This window comes from Anolis sagrei, chromosome 1 (assembly GCF_037176765.1).
Source record: "Anolis sagrei isolate rAnoSag1 chromosome 1, rAnoSag1.mat, whole genome shotgun sequence".
NCBI lineage: Eukaryota > Metazoa > Chordata > Lepidosauria > Squamata > Dactyloidae > Anolis > Anolis sagrei.
The window spans coordinates 174,292,165-174,317,163 of NC_090021.1; the positions used below are offsets into that span (position 1 = coordinate 174,292,165).

Below are 24,999 nucleotides of genomic sequence, written 5' to 3' on the forward strand. Positions count from 1 at the left end.
GCCCAAGGGCGACTCATTGTGGTGTTGAGTCACAATGAGTCCAACAGTTCCAACAGACCTCACTACCAGAGGCGGCCCTAGGTAATTTTCAACAGTAAGCAAACTGTATTTTGCCCCCCCCCCCAACCAATCACTGATATATATTTCCTGTTTGTTGTGGGAGTTCTGTGTGCCATATTTGATTCAATTCCATCATTGGTGGAGTTCAGAATGCTCTTTGATTGTAGGTGAACTATACATCCCAGTAACTACAACTCGCATATGTCAAGGTCTATTTTCCCCTCAAGAGTGCCCCTGGGCAAAATCAACTATACTGCAAATGCTTACTTTGCGTAATGGGTTGAGCCGCCCCTGCTCACTACCTCTGAGGATGCTTGCCATAGATGCAGGCGAAACGTCAGGAGAAACGCCTCTAGAACATGGTCATATAGCCCGTAAAAGCCTACAACAACCCAATTATTAGACATAGTTTCCAAAGTCGTGAAATGTACTGATTCTACATGCAAAGTATATACATTCTTCCATCCTTTTCCAGGTAATACACATTAGAGAAATTCAAAAGTTACAAAAATTCAATATTACTCAAAAATTAGAAAAGTCCTAAAGCTGAAATATTTATAATATGGTTAAATGCTACTAATGCAGGGTGATATTTTGGTCTATGCATCTTCAATCCTATGCAGTCCTGTTGTAACACAGAACACACAAACACACCTGCAACTTAACTACCCTCTCTTTACTTGTCATATACCAAGGGTCCTCAAACTAAGGCCTGGGGACCGGATACGGCCCTTCAAGGCCATTTACCCGGCCCTCACTCAGGGTCAACCTAAGTCTGAAACAACTTGAAAGCACACAACAACAACAACAACAACAACAATTAAACATGATCCAACAATGTGATGTGGCAGCAAAAAAAGCCAATGGGATTTTGGCCTGCATCAATAGGAGCATAATGTCTAGATTTAGGGAAGTCATGCTACCCTTCTATTCCGCTTTAGTTAGACCACACCTGGAATATTGTGTCCAATTCTGGGCACCACAATTCAAGAGAGATATTGACAAGCTGGAATGTGTCCAGAGGAGGGCAACTAAAATGATCAAGGGTCTGGAGAACAAGCACTATGCGGAGCAGCTTAAGGAGCCGGGCATGTTTAGCCTGAAGAAGAGAAGGCTGAGAGGAGATGTGATAGCCATGTATAAATATGTGAGAGGAAGCCACAGGGAGGAGGGAGCAAGCTTGTTTTCTGCTTCCTTGGAGACTAGGACGTGGAACAATGGCTTCAAACTACAAGAAAGGAGATTCCATCTGAACATGAGGAAGAACTTCCTGACTGTGAGAGCTGTTCAGCAGTGGAACTCTCTGCCCCAGAGTGTGGTGGAGGCTCCTTCTTTGGAAGCTTTTAAACAGAGACTGGATGGCCATCTGTCAGGGGTGATTTGAATGCAATATTCCTGCTTCTTGGCTGGATGGCCCATGAGGTCTCTTCCAACTCTTTGATTCTATGATTCTATGAATCCTATCTCATCAGCCAAAAGCAGGCCCACACTTCATAGAATCATAGAATCAAAGAGTTGGAAGAGACCTCATGGGCCATCCAGTCCAACCCCCTGCCAAGAAGCAGGAATATTGCATTCAAATCACCCCTGACAAATGGCCATCCAGCCTCTGCTTAAAAGCTTCCAAAGAAGGAGCCTCCACCACACTCTGGGGCAGAGAGTTCCACTGCTGAACGGCTCTCACAGTCAGGAAGTTCTTCCTAATGTTCAGATGGAATCTCCTTCCCATTGAAATACTAAAAAGTTTATATTTGTTAAAATTGTTCTTCATGTTAATTGTTGTATTGTTTTAAAGTTTTTTGCACTACAAATAAGATATGTGCAGTGTGCAACCTGTAACCTGGCCCTTTGTTTAAAAAGTTTGAGGACCCCAGAAATATACAGTACAGACAATGCCACTGCAATACTGTATATGGCACAAAAGCAACGCCAGAAGCTTCATGATGCACAGAGGAAGCTCATGCCAACCCAGGATAAAGATTGGCATGGGTGAAGGCTATTTCAATTAATATCTGAAGGACAAATATCACGCTTTTTCTACAGGGTCATTTTTTCTGCTTAACTTGTAGGATTTATTAAATTGTTAATAAAGATTCTGGAAATCCCAATTGTGTCAAAGAAACCCAATTATACACACATCAAAGGAATAAGGCTGCAAACCAGAATATTTTTTTTTGTACAGAAATAGCTCATTTCAAAAACCAGCTTCCACTAATTTGACAATAACCGAGCAAAGGCAACAATTTATACTCTGGTGTGTATACAGCAGGTTTTCATTGACTATTGAGGCAAGGAATTACATGGTCCCTTTGCTTTGCTAGTGCTAGTTCAGTTTGAAAACTAAATCAAGTTAAGGTACAGAAAAGATTTTTACATTGATCGCTCTGCCATCTCATAGGAAATGTAATCTTGCACTTGCCTCAGAACCCAATCAAGAAATAGCCGGGGCTGGGGTGGCGAGGGGTGGGAGGTGGGGGTAAAGTAGTATGCCAGAAGTTAGGGATGTATAATCATCTTAGGAGGACCAAATGCAAAACAAATACTTCTGTATTTATGATGTCTATAAATTATAGGAATAAATAATGAACAGATACCAGTCACTGATTTCATAGAATCATAGAATCAAAGAATTGGAAGAGACCTCATGGGCCATCCAGTCCAACCCCCTGCCAAGCAGGAAAATTGCATTCAAAGCATCCCGACAGATGGCCATCCAGCCTCTGTTTAAAAGCTTCCAAAGAAGGAGCCTCCACCTCACTCCGGGGCAGAGAGTTCCACTCTTGAACGGCTCTCACAGTCAGGAAGTTCTTCCTCATGTTCAGATGGAATCTCCTTTCTTGTAGTTTGAAACTATTGTTCCATGTCCTAGTCTCCAGGGAAGCAGAAAACAAGTTTGCTCCCTCTTCCCTATGACTTCTTCTCACGTATTGATACATGGCTATCATGTCTCCTCTCAGCCTTCTCTTTTTCAGACTAAACATGCCCAGCTCTTTAAGCCTCTCCTCATAGGGGTTGTTCTCCAGACCCTTGATCATTTTAGTTGCCCTCCTCTGGACACATTCCAACTTATCAATATCTCTCTTGAATTGTGGAGCCCAGAATTGCACACAATATTCCAGGTGTGGTCTCACCAATGCATAATAGAGGGGTAGCATGACTTCCCTGGATCTAGACACTATACTCCTATTGATGCAGACCGAAATCCCATTGGCTTTTTTTGCCACCGCATCACATTGACTTATGAACAAAGGAAAATACTGTGTTTTTTTATGGTCTTTGGTGACCCCTCTGACACCCCCTCACAACCCCCCCAGGGGTCTCGACTCCCAGGTTGAGAACCACTATCGTATGCTAAAAGGACATCTGGGAGCCTTAACTTTGGACAACAGCAGTACTTTGTTAAACAGGAAAATTTAGAGAAATGGCAGTTCATCAATATGTATGATGCAGAGGGAAGAGAAAAGAATAGCAAAACAAAACAAAAGGCTTGACTCTCCTAGAGTTTAACTTACAGGCTACCCACAAGTGTGCTTCTCTATATTCTCTATCTGTTGAAGTCTGCGGACAGCCTTATTCCTATTCTTAAGAAATGAGTTGTGTACAGGAGAGATCAGACTGCATTCCCAGGACAGCAGCCACAGTCTTATTCAGTAGCAGGTCTTGGTGGATTTGCCTGAATAAAATGTTTGGAGAGCAGGTCATAGGGTGGGCTTTTTTTATAAGTGGCTTATCCGTCAGTCTTTGAAACATGTTAACTGGGAACTGTTGTTGCTAAGGAACATTGTACAAAGGAACTTTTCCACACACATACATAGGCAATTCAATTTTGTAAGGCTAATAAGCAGCTACGGCTGCAGGGAGTGGTGAACACTCAAAATTTCAGAGTACCTCATAAAGCCTCAGGTCTTTTTCTTGAACGAGCTTCTTCACAAAAGCTGCAATGAAAAGTATCCAAGCAGCCATCAGCGTAAATGGGAGAGAGTAGGTCACACTAGTTAGGAACCTGTAAGAAGCAAAGCAATTATTTAGCTAAATAGAAATACGCTAGCTTAGGGAAATATAATTAACATGATTTTCAAAATAAGACTGTTTTTCCCCCTGAAACACAGACAATAACTCAAAAACACTTTGAGCTTTCTAGAAAACAGTAATTTTCTTAAAAGGTACTTTGCTGTAGGGCAGAAAATGGCAGCCACTGGTTTTTAGATCACTTGGACCCTGTGCTGAACCAAACTGAACCTATCATCATCATCATCATCATCATCATCATCATCATCATTATCATATTTAATTACTTATTAATCGCCCTCCATCCAAGAATGCTCTAGGTGATTTACAGCTAAATTATAAAAGATAAAATACATACATACAGAAATTAAAAATTAACAGAGATCAAATGCTCTAGTAAAAAGCCAGGTCTTAAGTGCGAGAGTAAAAGGCTCTAAGTCACGCATGGCTCTCATGTAGGGCGGCAAGGAATTCCATAAGGCAGGGGCAGAAATGGAAAAAGCCCTGCGTCTGGTACTTTTCAAGTTCCACTTCTCTAGGACCCGGTATATAAAGTAAGTCACATTGGGATGGTCGTTGCAACCTCCGATGATGGGAGAAGGAGAGGCGGTCCCTAAGGTACGATGGACCCTGGCCGTAAAGAAGTTACGGTCATTCATATAGTCATTCATATAGTAATGGGACATTAACTCTATCAAACCCAGAATGCAATTTGAACAAATTTGAACAAATGCCAAGAAAAAGCCATACTAGTGTTTCTATAAGTTAAAGTGTAACAACATGAGATATTTATTGTAAAATGCCATTTATAGGTCCACAGTAACATTTGTGTATGAAAAAAAAGAATTTGAATTGTCTTAAAACATAGCAATAAAATATAGTTATTTTTTTTAATATTTTGCTACTAACTTTTAGTGTTCAGAATGAATTCAAAGATACAGAATGGGGGACGATGACGCCTGGCTTGAGAGCAGTATGTGTGAAAAAGATCTTGGAGTCCTCGTGGACAACAAGTTAAACATGAGCCAACAATGTGATGTAGCGGCAAAAAACCCAATGGGATTTTGGCCTGCATCAATAGGAGCATAGTATCTAGATCTAGGGAAGTAATGCTACCTCTCTATTCCGCTTTGGTTAGACCACACCTGGAATATTGTGTCCAATTCTGGGCACCACAATTCAAGAGAGATATTGACAAGCTGGAATGTGTCCAGAGGAGAGCGACTAAAATGATCAAGGGTCTGGAGAACATGCCCTATGAGGAGCGGCTTAAGGAGCTGGGCATGTTTAGCCTGAAGAAGAGAAGGCTGAGAGGAGATATGTTAGCCATGTATAAATATGTGAGAGGAAGCCACAGGAAGGAGGGAGCAAGCTTGTTTTCTGCTTCCCTGGAGACTAGGACGCGGAACAATGGCTTCAAACTACAAGAGAGGAGATTCCATCTGAACATGAGGAAGAACTTCCTGACTGTGAGAGCCATTCAGCAGTGGAACTTTCTGCCCTGGAGTGTGGTGGAGGCTCCTTCTTTGGAAGCTTTTAAACAGAGGCTGGATGGCCATCTGTCAGGGGTGATTTGAATGCAATATTCCTGCTTCTTGGCAGGGGGTTGGACTGGATGGCCCATGAGGTCTCTTCCAGCTCTTTGATTCTATGATTCTATGAATGTAATTGCAGACAAATAAACTGTTTGATCTTACCTCAGCTAGGATTGCAACCTATGGCTTGAAAGTCTCTCACATTCATGGCCTGGTATGGACTTGGGCTTGGTATGGACAACTGATTTGATACAAGTGACAAATATTATTTTTTGAAGCCTGATGAAACTAGCGGTGTTGGAACTGTATTCTTGACCCACTAAGATACTGCGCACTGCAGTCCCAATGAGAGACTTACATGTCTTTATTGTAGCAGGGATATGGTGTAGCTTGAACTTGGACAGCTATTTCTTCTGCATTTTTCCCAGTCTGTAGTTCAATTATTGCTCTGTCAATGCTGTCTTGTATGTAGATAAATGCCCGACTGTAGATTTGGCTCTGAGATGCTGAATTATGTGGGCCCACAGTCCAGACCTTTTCTCGAATTCTTCTCGTTGTTTGGGAAATCTTGCTGCTCATTCGGATAGTATAATTGACTAGTGGTGGAAGGGAAAGTTCACCAGGAATCTCTCTCTCCTCTCTTGTCCTCTTTGGTGGCAACTTGAAAATGACACCTTTAAAAATTTAGAAAGACACCTTTAAAAAATTTGAATTGTTGCCTTTACCAGACCGACTGTGATATGTTAAAGAGCAAGAGGAAGATGTTTTAAAACTTTAATAAATCTGGAATGCAAAAAATCTATAGAATGACAACAGGAATCAGCACAGCTTGGTTTCTCCATCCTCCACCCCAGATCAACAAAGATTTCCTCTTCTGCTTCCCCGATAAACTATTAGTTCAGACAGATTTTGACTTTTTTAAAGTTTTTTTAATTGACACACAAGTTTGTTGATTAAACATTTACTCATCAACAACTAAATAAAGAAAACTCAACAACTTGAGGCATGGGGAACTCATTCCCAGTGTGTTGCCCAGGATTATTCATCTAGTAGAATTACCCAATCATTTAGATACTCTGGAAGAAAACTGGCAATTACACGATCACAACTAATTTATAAGATCAATAAAATCTCCTCCCAATGAAATATTCTCCCTTTAAATAACTGATGAAAACTTCAAGAGATGGCTCAGGAAGAGTTTAAGCTGTACATGTACACTAAGAATTTTCTGTTGTCTAAATTTGATCCCTGGACCATCTAGTTTCCTTTGGGCAAAATCAATGAAAGAAAACAGATTTTTTTAAAATGACATCTAGAAGTAAATTCAATCCACATATGACCCCCCCCCCCTCCCCGCAGAAATAAGAAATATATAAGTTGGGTTGTTGTAGGTTTTTCGGGCTATATGGCCATGTTCCAGAGGCATTCTCGCCTGACATTTTGCCTGCATCTATCCTCAGAGGTTGCTTGACATAGATGCAGGCGAAACATCAGGAGAGAATGCCTCTAGAACATGGCCATATAGCCCGAAAAAACCTACAACAACCCAGTGATTCCGGCCACGAAAGCCTTCGACAATACAATATATAAGTTTCATGCAACCATTCTTACAGCAGACCAAAACATTTGAGGAACGCTACAATGAGTTGAGCAGTCTGTTTTTGCATGTTTATGTGTTATTAGGCAATCTGTTTGTTGCCAGAGTTGTCACTGGATGATGGAACACATTTACTGCTGGGTGTCAGAAGGGATGCAGTGAATAATGTACTTTAAAACCACCGACATGATACTCTTGGGTCAAGCTTAGAAAGAAGATTCATATTTCAAGGCCTGATTTTGATTTGGAGTTGAAAATAATGTCACTTCAACCAACAAACCCAAGGTCAGGTAACACTACTTACTTGCAAAAAGTTCATTCTTCAAAAAGAGATCTTTTGCCACCATCTCCATTTCTTCTACAGTCTTGTGTGGCTGAATGCGGTTGAACAAGACACATGAGGAGACATTTACGGCTAATCCTGCTAAGATGCTAAGTTGATTTATAATGTCAGCATTATCCTGTAGCTCCAAACGTATATCATCTGGTGGGGAAATGAAGCAAGAAATGCTTAGCCTGTGAATTATAATGTGTGACTCTCCTTTGTAGGTCACAGGAATGGCTAAAATAGATTAAAATTAGTTTAATAGGTTCTAATCACAGACTAATAAGGGCTCAGAGAAATCTAATCATCATCCATGGCCTAATATTCACTGGAGTACAGAAGCTGAATCTATAGATTGCAAATGAAAGTGAGGCGAACTATATCCCCTCATACAAAAAACCAATCTATATCGTTTTCCATATCAAGGAAAACTCCAATGGAATTCAACTAAGGGTGCATTCGCACGGTAAAATTAGTGCAGTTTTATAGCACTTTAACTGCCTTTAGCTTTCTCCATCAAAGAGTGTTGGTGCACTGAGCCATAGGAGTTTATGGTATCAAATGGAATTCATTCTATACAATGTAGATACACTATATAACCTTCATCAGTGGTTTTCAAATTGTTTTCGGGGAGCCCTAAATTGATCTGTGAACTGTAATTTCTCAAAGAGAAGAGATGAAATGATAGACAAAAGTCCTCTAAAATATCTGGCCATGGGAGAGAGATGAATGTTTTTCTGGGTGTATTTGTCATTCATATGAGGACCAATGAATCTGGACAGCATCCCGCATATAAATTAGATATACATCTCTGAACATCTCCTGAAATTTTCTGAAACCCAAAATATGTTTTAGAGCTTATGTGCAGAGGAAAGGTAATAGATGACACAGAAAGCCAGCCTAGCTCCGGACTTAGTCCAAAGAAGAAGTAGGAATCAAAATCTTGCTTCTTAACATCCTTGCAAAAAGAACATCTCATTCCATCATAATAATAATAATAATACTTTATTTGTACACCGCTCCATCTCCCCCAGGGGGACTTGGTGCGGCTTACATGAGGCCAAGCCCATCAGTGCAGTACACATTATTCCCCCCAACCATGTCGCCATTGTCAAAACAATCATCATTTTTGATATGGGAAAGGAGTGGGGGAGCAATGAAAATGGGGAAAATGATTTTTCTCCTTCAACTCCCCCCTCCACACGTAAAATAGACTATCCTTCTTTGTCTAGGTCCCCTTTTGGAGTCCACTCTGATAATAGAACAGTACCGTTTGCCCAAAGTCTGAAACAACTTGAAGACACAAAACAACAACAAACCTTACTATTTGCAATCTAGTCCTATTTGCAGCTTAGCCTATCTAATTTTGGCCTTTCTACTGACTAGTTGTGCAGGCCTGCTTTACCGCATTAGATGACACGGCCTTTATTTGCTATATACCGTCGACCACGGTATCCTTCTGGGACGCCTCACAAGAATGGGCCTTGGGGGTACTGCCTTGCAGTGGCTCCAGTTCTTCCTCGAGGGCCGCTCCCAGAAGGTGTTGCTAGGGGACTCCTGCTCGACCCCATGGCCATTGTACTGTGGGGTCCCGCAGGGTTCAGTACTGTCCCCTATGTTGTTTAACATATACATGAAGCCGTTGGGAGAGATCATCCGGAGTTTCGGGGTTCGGTGTCATCTGTACGCGGATGATGTCCAACTCTGTTACTCCTTCCCACCTGCTACTAAGGAGGTTGTTCAAGTCCAGTAACGGACTGGATGAGGGCCAACAGATTGAAACTAAATCCAGACAAGACAGAGGTACTCCTGGTCAGTCGAAAGGCCGAACAGGGCATAGGGTTACAGCCTGTGCTTGACGGGGTTACACTCCCCCTGAAGGTGCAGGTTCGCAGTTTGGGAATGATCCTGGACTCATCGCTGAGCCTGGAACCCCAGGTCTCGGCGGTGGTCAGGAGAGCTTTTGCACAATTAAAACTTGTGCACCAGCTGCGCCTGTACCTTGGGAAGTCTGACTTGGCCACGGTGGTCCACACTCTGGTTACATCCCGTATAGACTACTGCAACGCTCTCTATGTGGGGTTGCCTCTGAAGACTGCCCGGAAGCTGCAATTAGTCCAACAAGTGGCAGCCAGATTACTAACAGGAGTGGGGTACAGGGAGCATACTACTCCTCTGTTGCGCCAGCTCCACTGGCTGCCAATTAGCTTCCGAGCACAATTCAAAGTGCTGGTGTTGACCTATAAATCCCTAAATGAGTCCGGCCCAGTTTACCTGTCTGAACGGATTCTCCCCTATGAACCATCAAGGTTGTTAAGATCTTCTGGAGGGGCCCTGCTCTCGGTCCCACCACCCTCGCAATCGCATCTGGTGGGGACGAGGGACAGGGCCTTCACGGTGGTGGCCCCTCGGCTCTGGAACTCTCTCCCACCTGAGATTAGAACTGCCCCTTCTCTCCTGACTTTTAGAAAGCTGGTGAAAACTTGGTTCTGGAATCTAGCATTCGATGAGTAAGTCAATAACTCTTGGCCACAGGGACAAATGGTGATGAATTGTGATTTCATTCTGATGACTTGGCCTTATGTAATTATATGATTGTATTTTAATGTATTTTATGTATCACTGCATTATGTGATGTGATATTTTAAACTATTGTTTATGAATCTTTTGTTTTGAACTGGCCTGAGTCCCTCTGCGGAGGTTGAGAAGACCGGTATATAAAAGTTCTAAATAAATAAATAATAATAATAAAAGAGAAGAGATGAAATGATAGACAAAAGTCCTCTAAAATATCTGGCCATGGGAGAGAGATGAATGTTTTTCTGGGTTTTATTTGTCATTCATATGAGGACCAATGAATCTGGACAGCATCCTGCATATAAATTAGATATACATCTCTGAACATCTCCTGAAATTTTCTGAAAACCAAAATATGTTTTAGAGCTTATGTGCAGAGGAAAGGTACTAGATGACACAGAAAGCCAGCCTAGCTCCAGACTTAGTCCAAAAAAGAACTAGGAATCAAAATCTTGCTTCTTAACATCCTTGCAAAAAGAACATCTCATTCCATCATAATAATAATAATAATAATAATAATAATAATACTATATTTGTACCCCGCTCCATCTCCCCCAGGGGGACTCGGTGCGGCTTACATGAGGCCAGGCCCATCAGTGCAGTACACATTATTCCTCCCAACCATGTCGCCATTGTCGAAACAATCATCATTTTTGATATGAGAAAGGAGTGGGGGAGCAATGAAAATGGGGAAAATGATTTTCATCCTTCAACTCCCCCCTCCCCACATAAAATAGACTATCCTTCTTTGCCTAGGTCCCCTTTTGGAGTCCACTCTGATAATAGAACAGTACCGTTTGCCCAAAGTCTGAAATAACTTGAAGACACAAAACAACAACAAACCTTACTATTTGCAATCTAGTCCTATTTGCAGCTTAGCCTATCTAATTTTGGCCTTTCTACTGACTAGTTGTGGAGGCCTGCTTTACCGCATTAGATGATACATCCTTTATTTGCTATATCCTTTACTGCATCCGATGCTATGTCCTTTACTGTATTAGATGCTACACATCCTTTACTTGCTACACCCTTTACTTGCAGTTATATCTTTTAGGGGATGGAGCATAATAGAAAGATACACATCTCAGCTGCAAAAGGTTCTAGCAATGCATAAATGCAGATTCAGCTAATAAATGCTAATAACTTATAATGTCTATAAGCACACGTGTAATAATCACACAGATGACTGAAGAAAAACACAAAAAAGACAATCTAAATGACCCTAAAATACTGGTGGCGCAGTGGGTTAAACCCCTGTGTTGGCAGGACTGAAGACCAACAGGTCACAGGTTCGAATCCGGGGAGAGCGTGGATGAGCTCCCTCTATCACCTCCAGCTCCTCATGCGGGGATATGAGAGAAGCCTCCCACAAAGATGATAAAACATCAAAACATCCGGGCGTCCCCTGGGCAACGTCCTTGCAGACGGCCAATTCTCTCACACTAGAAGCGACTTGCAGTTTCTCAAGTCGTTCCTGACACGACAAAAAAACAAACAAAAACAAAACCCTAAAATACTCTGCAAGAAGAGTTGAATTAAAGCATACATTTCATGCTTCACATGTTTATTTACATACCTACATACCAGTGCGGAGGACAGACAACATATTTTTGTGTGTCCTATTACAAAAAAGTATCACATGTCATTTTAAAAACAAGTGCACATTTAAGAACATATTTCTGATCACTGCTGTCTGACATGTACAAGCAATTCAAAAGCAACAGCAATAAGTGTAAGTTCTCGTATTTTTTTTTTTTAAAAATGAGATTCAGACCTCACACAAACACATACACACACAGTGCCAGAGTCTGACAGCAGTATTTTCAGAAGTGTGCCATCAGAGACTGTACAGTTTGCATAACCATATTCCACAGCAGCTGTTTGATGGGCATCTCAAGGGGAATCATGCTTTCCCAAACACCCTCAAAAGACTCATAAAGTCTTTGTGCTCCAAAAAGGGTTGCAAATATAATCTGGGCCAGCCTCAATTACTTTTTTTCTTTTCCCAGGATGCTTTTTCCTTGCAGGCAGAGGCAGCAGGAGTCTCTTAGGTGTCCAACTTTACCTCTTAACACTGAACATGTGCTTTGCTCTCTTTGCCCAAGAAATAGCAAAGAGTGGGATAGGTTGATCCAAGTTTGTGCCAATTATTTTTTCAATAAAATTTTTTAGAGTTATACACAGATACATAGAGTATCATTATTTTTTATCAAGCACACATACATACACAATATAAAATGGCTTTGACATTTATGAAAAAAATACTAATAGATATGTAAAAATATACAGACATCCCTCATGAAGAATTCCAAAATTCAAAATATTCTGAAATCTGAAACTGACCACATGGATGGCTGAGATAGTGATATCTTTGCTTCCTGGTGGTTCAATGTACACAGACTTTGTTTCATACATAAGATTATTAAAATATTGTGTATAAAATTACTCTCATGTAAGGTTGATATCTATATATATATAAATGCTCTGTGCATAATGAGTACCTTAAAAACAAAAGAACCAATGAACGAAATCACACCAAATTTGGCAACAAAATGTCTCACAACACAAGGAGTGACCATCACTTAAAAAATTATGATTTTGTCATTTGAGAGTTGTAGTTGCTGGGATTTATACAATCAAAGAGCATTCTGAACTCCATCAACTATGGCATTGAACCAAACTTGGCACACAGAACTCGCATGACCAACAGAAAATACTGGAAGGGTTTGGTGGGCATTGACCTTGAGTTTGGGAGTTGTAGTTCACCTACATCCAGACAACATTGTGGACTCAAACAATGATGGATCTGGACCAAACTTGGCACAATACACCCAAATATGAACACAGATGGAGTTTGGGGGAAATAGACCTTGACATTTGGGAGTTGTAGTCACTGGAATTCACAGTTCACTACAATCAAAGAGAATCCTGAACCCCGCAAACGTCAGAATCGGGGCAAACTTCCCACACAGAACCCCCATGACAAACAGAAAATACTTAAGGCCATCCAGTCCAACTCCCTTCTTCAACAGGGCAAGAAAACGTAATCAAAGCCCTCCTGACAAATAGCCATCCAGCCATAGATAAAGATAGATAGATATAATTCATACATATAGTATCAAAGATTTGAAAGGGACCCTTAAAGAAGGACAATGATATTTTGCATGTTCCAGGGTGGGCAAACCAGACACTCTCCACATCAACACTGACAAAGAAATGGCAAGAAATACTGTTTACCGACAAGCATAAAGACTTTACATATATTAGAAACCAACACTTTCTCATTATTTTATTTTCCAGATCAACAGACTGGGCCACAGCAATGCGTGGCAGGGGACAGCTAGTGAATTATAAATGAATTTCATGTTTAGACTTGAGTCCCATTTCCAAATATCTCACTGTGTAAATGTAAGTACTCAAAAAACACAAAACTACAAAATATGAAATGCTTCTGACCCAAGCATCTTGAATAAGAAATGTGCAACCAGCATGAAATTTGCTAACATTGACCAAATGATCCTTGATAACACTTGATGCCACCAACTCAGTCTAAAGGTAATTGTTCCATGACTTTGCATAACCATCTTACAAAAATACCTCAAAACTAACTTTGTTAATTAAAAAAGTAAGTCATCTATACAGATATTTGAATTTCAAAATAGAAACGTTATTAATAAAGTCATAAATGAATGAATGAATGAATAAATAAATAATCTTATTGTTAAGTTTGCATGTCTACCAGACCCAAATTCTGCACGTGGAATATATTGTGCAAAATGAAATATATTATGCAAGTTCACATAATAATAATAATAATAATAATAATAATAATAATAATAATAATAATATAACTTTGGGTTGTTGTAGGTTTTATGGCCATGGTCTAGAGGCATTCCCTCCTGACGTTTCACCTGCATCTATGGCAAGCATCCTCAGAGGTAGTGAGGTCTGTTGGAACTAGGAAAAAGGGTTTACGTGGGCTGGTCCATGAGATCACGAAGAGTCGGAGACGACTGAATGAATGAACAACAACAACAATATCTGTGGAATGACCAGAGTGAGACAAAGGACTCTTGTCTGCTGGAACTAGGTGTGAATGTTTCAACTGACCACCTTGATTAGCATACAATGGGCTGACTGTGCCTGGAGCAAACTTTTGTTGAGAGGTAATTAGATGTCCCTGCCTGCTTCCTCTCTGTTGTTGTGCTGTTGCAATTTTAGAGTTTTTTAATACTGGTAGCCAGATTTTGAAACGTCAGGAAAGAATGCCTCTAGACCATGGCCATACAGCCCGAAAAAACCTACAACAACCCAGTGATTCCAGCCATGAAAGCCTTCGACAATACATAATATAACTTTATTTTTATACCCCGCTAACCATCTCGGGGCAGCTTACAAGGGACACACCCAAAATTACAATTAAAACACACATGTAAAACACTTTAACCAATTAAAACATCAGATAAAAACAAATAACAGCACAATTGAAAGCAATATAAAAACAATACATCTGAAAGAAACATAGCTGAGGTACAGATTCAATGAGTGCAATACATTTTACAGGAGTGCAGGAAAGTGCAACAATACAGTAAACTGGGCAGAAAATACTGTCATAACAAATGTTGAGGTAGAACGTATGCCAGTGTAAAATGCGGGCTGGTGTAAAGTGCAGAACTTCAAGTAGGGACAAGAAAGTTACTGGTGAGCTGCTTAGTCAAAAGCACACCAGAACATCCAGGCTTTTAGTTGACTAAGAAAGGAGGACAATGTGGAAGCCTGTCTGATCTCCCTAGGGAGGGAGTTCCAGAGACACGGGGCCACCACTGAGAAGGCTCTCTCCCTCTTCCCCATCAATCATGCATATGATGGTGGGGGGATAGGGAGCAGTGCCTCCCCAGAAGATCTCAAGGTACGCACTGGTTCATAGGGGAAGATGCGATCACGAAGATAAGCAGGTCCCCAACCATTTAGTAGTTTGAAGGACAGAGGCTTCTTAAAAAGGTGGGATTTGTCTACTCATATTTCTTCCAGGAATCAGAAAGAGAATGTAAAGCCCTTAGATTAGATAACATGGATTGTTTGTAGTTATTGTGGGATGTCTTTTTTAATGTTTAGGGTGTAGTGGTATTATTATTGTAGGAACCCAAATATAGCTTTTGTTGAGTTTGGTATGTAAGAACTGCTGTGAGTAATGTGAACTCAAAAGTGTTTTGAATGATAATATTCTATCCCTAACTCCTGAACGTTCTGAGGAAAGTTCTGAGAGTGCCTTGGACTGCGAAAAGATCCAACCAGTCCATCCTCCAGGAAATAAAGTCTGACTGCTCCCTGGAGGGAAGGATACTAGAGACAAAGTTGAAGTACTTTAGCCACATCATGAGGAGACAGGAAAGCCTAGAGAAGACAATTATGCTGGGGAAAGTGGAAGGCAAAAGGAAGAGGAACCGTCCAAGGGCAAGATGGATGGATGGCAACCTTGAAGTGACTGGACTGATCTTGAAGGAGCTGGGGGTGGTGACGGCCGACAGGGAGCTCTGGCGTGGGCTGGTCCACGAGGTCATGAAGAGTCGGAGACAACTGAACGAATAAACAACAACAACAACTCCTGAAAAGGCTCTTCCCACTTCCACTCCATGTCTTCAATATATTTGTCAGTCTTTACTCCAAATTGGAAAGGACTAAAACATAGCAAACATTTCAAACAACATTTTCTTTCAGTTTCTTACATACAACTGTTCACCTCCCACCATCACTGGTACACAATTCCATCTTGATTAAGAGGCGATTGTGCATCAACTTACCCAACTCATCAATTTGATGTAGAAGATCAACAGCATCCAACTTCACCATGAGTTTGATGAACACTTGTACAAAAGGATTCCTCAGTGCATTCTATCGAATGACAAAATATGAATATGCTTAAACATAGAATGTTAATGTATTCAGAATTATTAAAATTAGATCCACTGTCATCCAAGTAAGAAATGATTTTATTGAAAAGAATCCCTGGAAAGGTCACAGGGAAGGTTGAAGCACTGGATACTATGGTTCAAATTTAAACAGATGAATTACAGAAGCAGAACCTAATTTAGATTGGGGTTGGGGGTTCATACCTGGTTGCGACTGACTGCTCTGTGGGTTACACTAGTATTATCTCTATATTAATCAACGAAAAATCAAACAAAATGTATTGCTGTGGGGATGCTCTTATCTAATATAACTTGAATAAAATTATAGTGTTGTGGAATGATTGATGATGCACTTGGATCACGATTTTAGTAAGGAGATGTTGAAGATTATTTTTATGGCTTTGTTTGTTTTTTTATATTATATGTTAATGTTTTACTTGTATTTATAATCCGTTTTTAACTTGCACTTTATTGTTGTGGAGGCACCGAATTGTTGACGATTGTGAACCACCCTGAGTTGCCTTCGGGCTAAGAAAGGCAGTATATAAATGTGGCAAATAAATAAATAATGCACATCCAGGTTAAAACTATATTTTCAACAAAAAGAGTTAGTTCAGAAGCTGTGTCTTTTTAACTATAGCTTAATTAGAAATTTCATTAGAAATTAAGAGATAAAGGACAAACAAACTTTACATGATGATGACTACTACTACAAAGAAGCCATTGCTTCTGATCCCAAAAAGAAGTGGTTCTCAACCTGTGGGTCCCCAGGTGCAGTTTACTAGTTGTTAGAATTTCTGGGAGTTGAAGGCCAAAATATCTGGGGACCCACAGATATTACCTGATTATTTTCATCAGTGCCTTGAGGCCGTTACTGGATGGTTGAGTGCCAGCAGGTTGAGGGTGAATCCAGCAAAGACGGAGATACTACGGCTGGGTCAACCAGACAGTGGGGATATCCAGCTGCTTACCCTGGATGGCGAGGCACTACGCCCGTCATCGTTGGTAAAGAGTCTGGGAGTCCTTTTGGACCCTCTGCTGACGATGGAGGCCCAGGTCTCCGCCGTTAGCAGAACTGCCTTCTTTCACCTCCGGCAGGCTAGACGGCTGGCCCCCTACCTGTCCAGGGACAACCTAGCTACGGTGATCCAGGCTACGGTCATCTCAAGACTGGACTACTGTAACGCCCTCTACATTGGCCTTCCTGTGTCAGTGATCCGGAAGCTCAAGTTGGTACAAAATGCAGCTGCTCGGCTTCCTGCAGGAATTCCGATGAGATGCCACATAACACCAATCTTACTACAGCTGCATTGGTTACCAATTGAGCACCCGATCACTTTCAAAGTGATGGTACTTACCTTTAAGGCCTTGCATGATCTGGGGCCGATGTACCTGAGGGACCGCCTCACCCCCTACCAACCCCAGAGATCCCTCCATTCTGACGACCAAGATCTATTGGAAATTCCCAGTTTCAAGACTTTGCGTCTAACAGCAACCAGACGCAGAGCCTTCACAGCAGTGGCACCATCACTCTGGAATACTCTGCCACCTGAAGTCCATGCTTTGCGGGACCTATCAGCTTTCCGCAGGGCATGTAAGACATATCTGTTTCGACAGGCCTTTGATCTTTGATATTGCTGTTTTTAAATTGTTTTTAAATTGTTTTAAATTGTTTTTAAATTGCATTAGATTTTGGCCTGTTCTTGTAAGCCGCTCCGAGCCCCAGGGGAGTGGCAGCATATAAGTTTGAATAATAAATAAATAAATAAAGTGAAAGGGCACAAGAAGGCACATAGAGAAAGAAGAGTTTTCTGAGGTGCACAAGGATTACACTAGTATTGCTAGTATCCTAATACTAGTTGAAGTCTTGGGGACTTCCCAGAGAGGGAAAAATGTAAGTAGCACTTGGAAGAAAAGTTCTGATTTTTCTATGTAAAGTGGACATTAAATCTATGTACCTTTTTCCACCCACACATAGCTTGGGCAAGGGCATTCTTGCTTAGTGTGAAAGCAGCTGTATGTGTTTTGATTTGGGAAGAAAGTGTGGGCATGGACATGAGGGGAACATTTGACCACATTGAGTTGTTTGGGGCAAAGCATTACGGCATGTGAATCTTTGTGTTAATATTTATACATGACCTTATGAACCTTCCACAGGCTTCAGTAATACTGGGGGGAAACTTGTGTGCTGTTTAGACTATGTTGGCTAAGAGACCAAGTGTGAGTGTATCAAGCACATTTTTCTTTAAAAACTAAGATTTTTTTCTTCCTTGCTCTGAGTTGCCTAACTGACTTTTACACAAATTCCATTCCTGTTTGTTTAGATTTCCCTCATTTCCATTTATACACTCAGCTTATGCAGAAAAAAGCACTTCCTTGCCCTGCCTCTATTATGTCACAAACACCCAGTTGTGATTCTGAAATCTCAGGAAATAGACTATAGTTGACTTGACAAACCTACTCTAGGGTATTTTACTCTGGTCTTAAAAATAATTTTAAAGCCTTGTTTATTTTAGTCCCTGACATTCATTCTAGTCAAAAGGCAAGCAGCAATATCCTGAACTCACAGTACCTTCCAATAGCATTTTCAAAAGTTGCCCTTTGTAAGGCATATACACAGCACAATTGAAATCTTATATTTTCGGGTATATTTTCATCCAAATCTGCTCATCAGCTATTACCACGCAAGCCAATGCTCTTTTTTAACAAGATGGGAAGTAAACATTTCATACCTTTAATACAGGAACGGTCTCATTTAACATAGCCAATGAGTCCATGAGCAATGGAGAACTGTCCAGCCACTCCTGGGATTTTTGTGTTAAATCAGCCATGAGTTTAAGTGTTGAATTAGACTTTAGAAAAGAGAAAAAAAATCAGAACAAATTAAAAACTTGGTCAGAATCTTGGAAATAAAGAAGATTTACAGCATAATGTCCCAGATTTTATTTTCCATCCCATCACAAAAGTAAGTCAGGAGTGCTAATACGACAACTGTAGTTTGGGAAGCAAATATGGCAGTCAAAATGTGTAATGGTGTTTCTTCATTTCTGAGGACCAGATTCAGTCCTTGTTTGGGAATGTTCTTGTTGGTGTTAATAATAGGTTGCAGTTGCATTGTGGATCACGGAGAGCTAAACGCACACACTGAGTAAAAAAAAAGTCACAACTTAATTCATGAAACCTACATAGCATTGGTTTGGCCTCAGATAACCCATCTGTTAGCCAATGACAGCTACCTCTGGCCCAACCATGAGAGAGATGACTTTGTATGGCATTCATTCAATAACTCGGGACTATGTCTGTTCTTGTTTTCTTGAATTTTAAAGTTAATTGTATTGTTTTAATCTACTGCTGTAAACCGCTCCGGGCCAAATTGGGAGTAGCGGTATACAAGTCAAATATAAATGTGGGCACACCACCTCTATGTGATTCCCTGCTAACTTGGTAGTAATGCATTTCCAACAACCCCTGAACTAAACCTGAGCCTGACTGCCTAAATTCTGAAGTCCTTTAAAAGGATCTCCACTAAACACACCAGAATTGCCCCTTAAAACTGGATCGAGCCCACTTTGCACCACCAAATTTGTGACATAGAGTAAGTATGAAACAAAAAAACCTCAGAAATCATAATTGCATACTATAATAATCAAACAATAGGGTGTTGGGTGGCAAGACAGATTACCAAAAGAGAAACCTTGGAACCCTTCATGTCCATTCCAGTAGCTGTATTAAGTCCTGCCTGGGAAAATGACCCACCACTGCTTCATGCTGCCTGTTTCGTCTTCCAGGAGCTTGCTTTGCACTGCCCCTTAGTTGCTTGAAATAGCATCCCTTTGCATTTCCCCCAGAGTTGCTCCAGTCTTAGCAGCACCCTAATAGTCAAACATTAACAGAGGCTGGAAGCCAGCCTGCAAGCCTTTTGCAACTATTGGCTTTAAAAAGTATCTCTTTGGTCCAGAAACCGCCCTTTTTCTTGGGGATGAGATCTCCATTTTGGAGAAGCTCTCCTGCCTTCTTCAGTATAGAAAAAGCCTCAGATGTGCTGGTGGCCAAGCTAGGCAGCTCGGACAGGCCATCGTGAGTACGATTACCTCCTTGCCTTAGAAACTGCTGTGAGTCGCCTTTGGGCTGAGAACAGCGGTATATAAGTAAGGTAAATAAATAAATAAATAAATAAATAAATAAATAAACTGGTGCTGAGCTCAGATAAGGGAAGACCTGCTCTTTCTAAAAGATAGTAGCTCACAGCTGGGGCAGAGAATATCTCAGGATTTCTCTGCCATTGGGAGAGGCTCCATTACTTCATCCCCAAACTAACCTTGAGCTTGGATAGGGAAAGACCTGCTCTTTCTAAAAGACAGCAGCTCAGGGTTAGGTTAAAAGATCCCAGGATTTTTCTACCCTTGGGGAAAGTTAATTCAGCAGCTGAAGAAAAAGGGAAGGAAAGAACATCTACATGGTTTCACAAGTTGACTGTTTGTGTTTATAACTTCATCAAGCTGTGCAAAGTCCGTCAAGGACTTTGAGAAATAAATGTTCTGTTTGATGTTCAAATCTGGACTGGCCTCAGTTGCTGGGAATTCTGAGCTTCTAAGTAAGACAGTCGCAGTTCACCCGGATAAAGAGAGAAGCACATCTTAGTTTTAACTTTATAGTGTCTGGGTGTGACGGCACATTGCCCAACTGTCTGATTAGCCAGTCTTCCTAAAAACTATGCAAAACACATGGGCTTCTGGGGAACAGAAGGACATTGGATGGAAGAAAATGGCAGCTTCTCCTTTCTCCTTATCTCCTGAAAACTGACTTTCCTTCTAAATCAGAAGCCATTGCTTCTACATTGCAAACATTTTATCAACCAAGTCACATATTCTGAAGGATCATTAGCATTATAAATTCTGCTCTTTCCCAAGCCACTGAAGGAGAAACCTGCTAATTGGTGCCTGTTGCAAGTACCAAGTGTTTTGTAACCACAAAGAACTATTGATTATGTTGAGTGTGGCATTACCTTCTCCATGATCGCTCGTGTTGCGGGAGTGTCTGGGGTATACAGAATCCTCCCAAGCAGCATGGGCTTTAGGAAAGACCAAATTAAGGCCCCTGTAGGTGTTCTAACCAAGTCCAAAAAGAATGATAAGCAGAATGGCGCTGCAGAAATTATTGGGGAAAAACACACACACAAAAAGAAAGATAAATTAACACGAGCACACATAACACAGATGCAGTGAGTCTGACAGAGGATGCTTGCCAGGGGGTAGCAGATTCTTGCAGATTCCCAAGGAAGCCTTGTCTTCACATACTGATGTGATGCCATTTGACAAAGCTAATCCTCCCCAAAGATCTCCCACTGCTGAACTCAGCTAACAAGATTTTTATTGTTCTAGCAAAAACCCTTCTGTTTAAGGTTAAATGGAGCTTTTGGAGCTCAGAGGAGCCAATGTCAGTACAGATGAAAAAAAAAACAGCTCCACGAAATAAAAGCAGTGACCTTTTTGAATACAAAAGCCAAACTCATTGGGGACTTGAGATTTGGCGAAGTATTAAAGCCACCTCAACTACTTCCTAAATTGCTTCAGTTTTCAGATATAAACTTTTCCCCATAAAAGAGTTCAAAGTTTTCATTTCTTTCCAACAAATCTTCAAAAGCTCAGCAACTTTTGAAGTAATTTTCCCCGTTTTCATTTTCAGTTCTATGCATACATTGGCCCATGGCTTGCAGAATCCGATCTCACATAGGCTGGAGGGCAACCTACAACAATGTAAAAGTGGCAAAGCAAGTCAAACTGTTGGTTCATCTAGCTCACTCTTCCCACCGAACTCTCAGATGACTAAAGAATTTCAAATGTCAACATGAAGAGGAACAAAACCTTGCCTACCTCATTTTGAAACAGAAGGATAAATAGTTCTTATTTTGTAACCTCCAATATTTATGCTAATGTTAATTGCCAACAAATCAGCTATGACACATGGTAACCCTGTGAATGAAACAGCTTGAAGTGACCCTGTTATCAACAGCAGGAAAAACAAAATGCAAAGATACAGAATGGGGGACAATGCCTGGCTCGAGAGCAGTACGTGTGAAAAAGATCTTGGAGTCCTCGTGGACAACAAGTTAAACATGAGCCAACAATGTGATGTGGCGGCAAAAAAAGCCAATGTAGCTTTAAGGCTACATCTAGAATCTCTGAAAAGCTGCAGACATGCAAAATGCTCAGCAAAAGGCTATGGTTGAAACGATGTCTTGAACGATGTCTTTTCTGGGTTTTCTGGGTTGTTGTAGGTTTTTTCGGGCTATATTGCCATGTTCTAGAGGCATTCTCTCCTGACGTTTCGCCTGCATCTATGGCAAGCATCCTCAGAGGTAGTGAGGTCTGTTGGAACTAGGAAAAAGGATTTATATATCTGTGGAATGACCAGGGACAAAGGACTCTTGTCTGCTGGAGCTAGGTGTGAATGTTTCAAACTGATGTCTTCTCTGATTGTTAATGGGATATGCATGCTATTATTCACATGCATAACTAGTTACTAAGGCATGTAGTGACTTTTTCACAGAATGCACATTTTGTGCAGTTGTTTCTACACAAAATGTGGTACAAAGGTACAAAGGCCCAAAAGACTGAGGTTGTTCAGAAAAGCACAACATATTCCACATATTTCTGTTTATGACTAAGTCCTAGTTCCAAGAGGATAAGGTAAAGTTATCTGAAATCCCACTGATTTTAAGGAGATTTTTAACCCACCTTTTCTTGATATTTCACTGAATTGTGCTTATTTGAATTTGCAAGGAGCTTTGAATGTCACTCACGTGAATCCTGAGGAATGCCATATTTCTTCATAATATTTTGCACATGGTCATCTTGTCCTGAAGAATGGTGAATGTTCTGCTCTTCAAATTCAGGTAACAGAGATTGAAAATACAAAGGAGTAATTTCTTGGTTGCAGAAAGCTTTGGAGAGGGTTTTAAATGTTCCAGTGTTTAGTGTCAGGTTGTTAGCCTGATTAAATGCCTGTGGCAGCAAACGGACAGTAGACTGTCAGAATGAAGATGAAATCATATATATGTGAAATAACACTGATGTAGCACCACATCATATTGGAAACCAGGATGGGGGAAGAACGGCTAGCGTTGTGTGTGGATGTTAGGTTAAAGTCAGGTTAAACCTTTCACTGGATCATTCAGCTCAGTCAGAAAAATTTCTTCCTCTCAACCTACACATCCACATAGGGAGGTGAAGAAGAAACAATCTGCAGGGCACTTGGTAAATGTTGAAAATAACTACATAAATTATTAAGAGGAGCAACAAAATTGGCAACTGGCATAATAATTTTCAGTGCTCAGCATGAAGCTATAATAAACAAAGCTGTGTTGGACAAAAAATTATATTACATTGCAAGTATATTTTCTACTTGAAATGTCTTTAAGGATCCAGTAGTTAGTTATTATGTGAACTGACTACATTCTCACTGCATCTCTACTTAATTGAAACCACGTAGTTTTATCCCACTACTAGTATGTGAATTAGCTTAGCTATACCAGAATTTCTGTGTTATTATAAACAATGGATGAAATCTATTTATTTACATTTCTATCTATTTATTTATCTATTGTGTCTACCATGGAAAGAAAAAATGGGGTATAAATAAATATAATAAACATAATAATCGCAGACATACAAGCTTTAACATCATTGTTTTTGGATTTTATTTATTTATTTATTTGCATGTTTTTATTTATTTATTTATTTATTTATTTATCTATCAATTTTATATACTGCCACTCCCTGAAGGCTCGGAGCGGTTCACAATATACACATGTAATACATAACATTAAAATCAACAAAAATTTTGATCAGCAAGGTTCAAATGCCAGCCTAAATAAAAGGGGTATTTTTTAAGTGAGGTCCGTTTTGTTGTAGATACTATTAGTTCGCGCGCATACCACAACGAGCGCGTGCGTCGTGTGCCGGCATACCTCGGGAACAACTGTGCTTAGTTTCCACTCTGTAGCTAACCTGTACGGTTCTGTTATGTACTTTAAAAATGTTTAAGACTATCAACTCACCCACTGATGAATTTCTGCAGCAGGCAGGTTCCTTGCTGACAAAAACCGTATCACTGAGCAAACCTCACATGCAGAGGGTGAGTTGATAAGATTGGCTCTGCATCTCGTGGTGCCAGAGCGCAGTCTGTTCAGTGCCTTCCAAGTTGAATCCACGACATGCGAGTGTGGAGAAGAGCAAACCACTGCCCTGCCACATGCACAATGGAGGACCTTCTTGCGGCAACACCAGAGGCACTCCAAGTGGCCAGATACTGGTCAAAAGACATTTAATCAACTACCAAGTTTGCAAAATTTGTGGTTTTTTATCTGTTTGTTTTGTTATGTTAGAAATGTAATACAATGGTCTGGTTGCTGATGACATGATAAATAAATACCCATTCAATTTTGTAAGAATAGTTGTAAAAGGTTTGTTATTATTTGTTTAAACTATTTTTACAGCGTATTGTCGAAGGCTTTCATGGCCGGAATCACTCAGTTCTTGTGGGTTTTTTCGGGCTATATGGCCATGTTCTAGAGGCATTTCTCCTGACGTTTCGCCTGCATCTATGGCAAGCATCCTCAGAGGTCTGCTGGAGCTGGGAAAAAGGGGTTTATATATCTGTGGAATGACCAGGGTGAGACAAAAGGCTTTTGTGAGTTGGGCTAGGTGTGAATCTTTTCAACTGACCACCTTGATTAGCATACAATGGGCTGACAGTGCCTGGAGCAAACTCTTCTTGAAAGGTGATTAGATGTCCCTGCCTGTTTTTCTCTCTGCTGTTTTAATTTTAGAATTTTTTAATACTGGTAGCCAGATTTTGTTCATTTTCATGGTTTCTTCCTTTCTGTTGAAATTATCCACATGTTTGTGGATTTCAATGGCTTCTCTGTGTAGTCTGACATGGTGGTTGTGAGAGTGGTCCAGCATTTTTGTGTTCTCAAATAAAATG

The 24,999-nt window shown here is 40.6% G+C and overlaps 1 protein-coding gene across 1 annotated transcript in view; it reads right to left on the reverse strand.

Annotated features, from left to right (window-relative positions):
* The window catches only part of ABCA12 (ATP binding cassette subfamily A member 12), a 214,919-nt gene that overhangs the window by 106,644 nt on the left and 83,276 nt on the right, over positions 1-24,999 (reverse strand). Inside the window, exons 17-23 of the mRNA XM_067470388.1 lie at positions 22,814-23,015; positions 21,017-21,156; positions 18,744-18,863; positions 15,904-15,994; positions 7,505-7,684; positions 5,962-6,277; positions 3,949-4,063 (exon numbers count right to left, since the gene is read on the reverse strand). Coding sequence (XP_067326489.1) covers positions 3,949-4,063; positions 5,962-6,277; positions 7,505-7,684; positions 15,904-15,994; positions 18,744-18,863; positions 21,017-21,156; positions 22,814-23,015 — 1,164 coding nt within the window. The remainder of the gene's footprint in view (positions 1-3,948; positions 4,064-5,961; positions 6,278-7,504; positions 7,685-15,903; positions 15,995-18,743; positions 18,864-21,016; positions 21,157-22,813; positions 23,016-24,999) is intronic.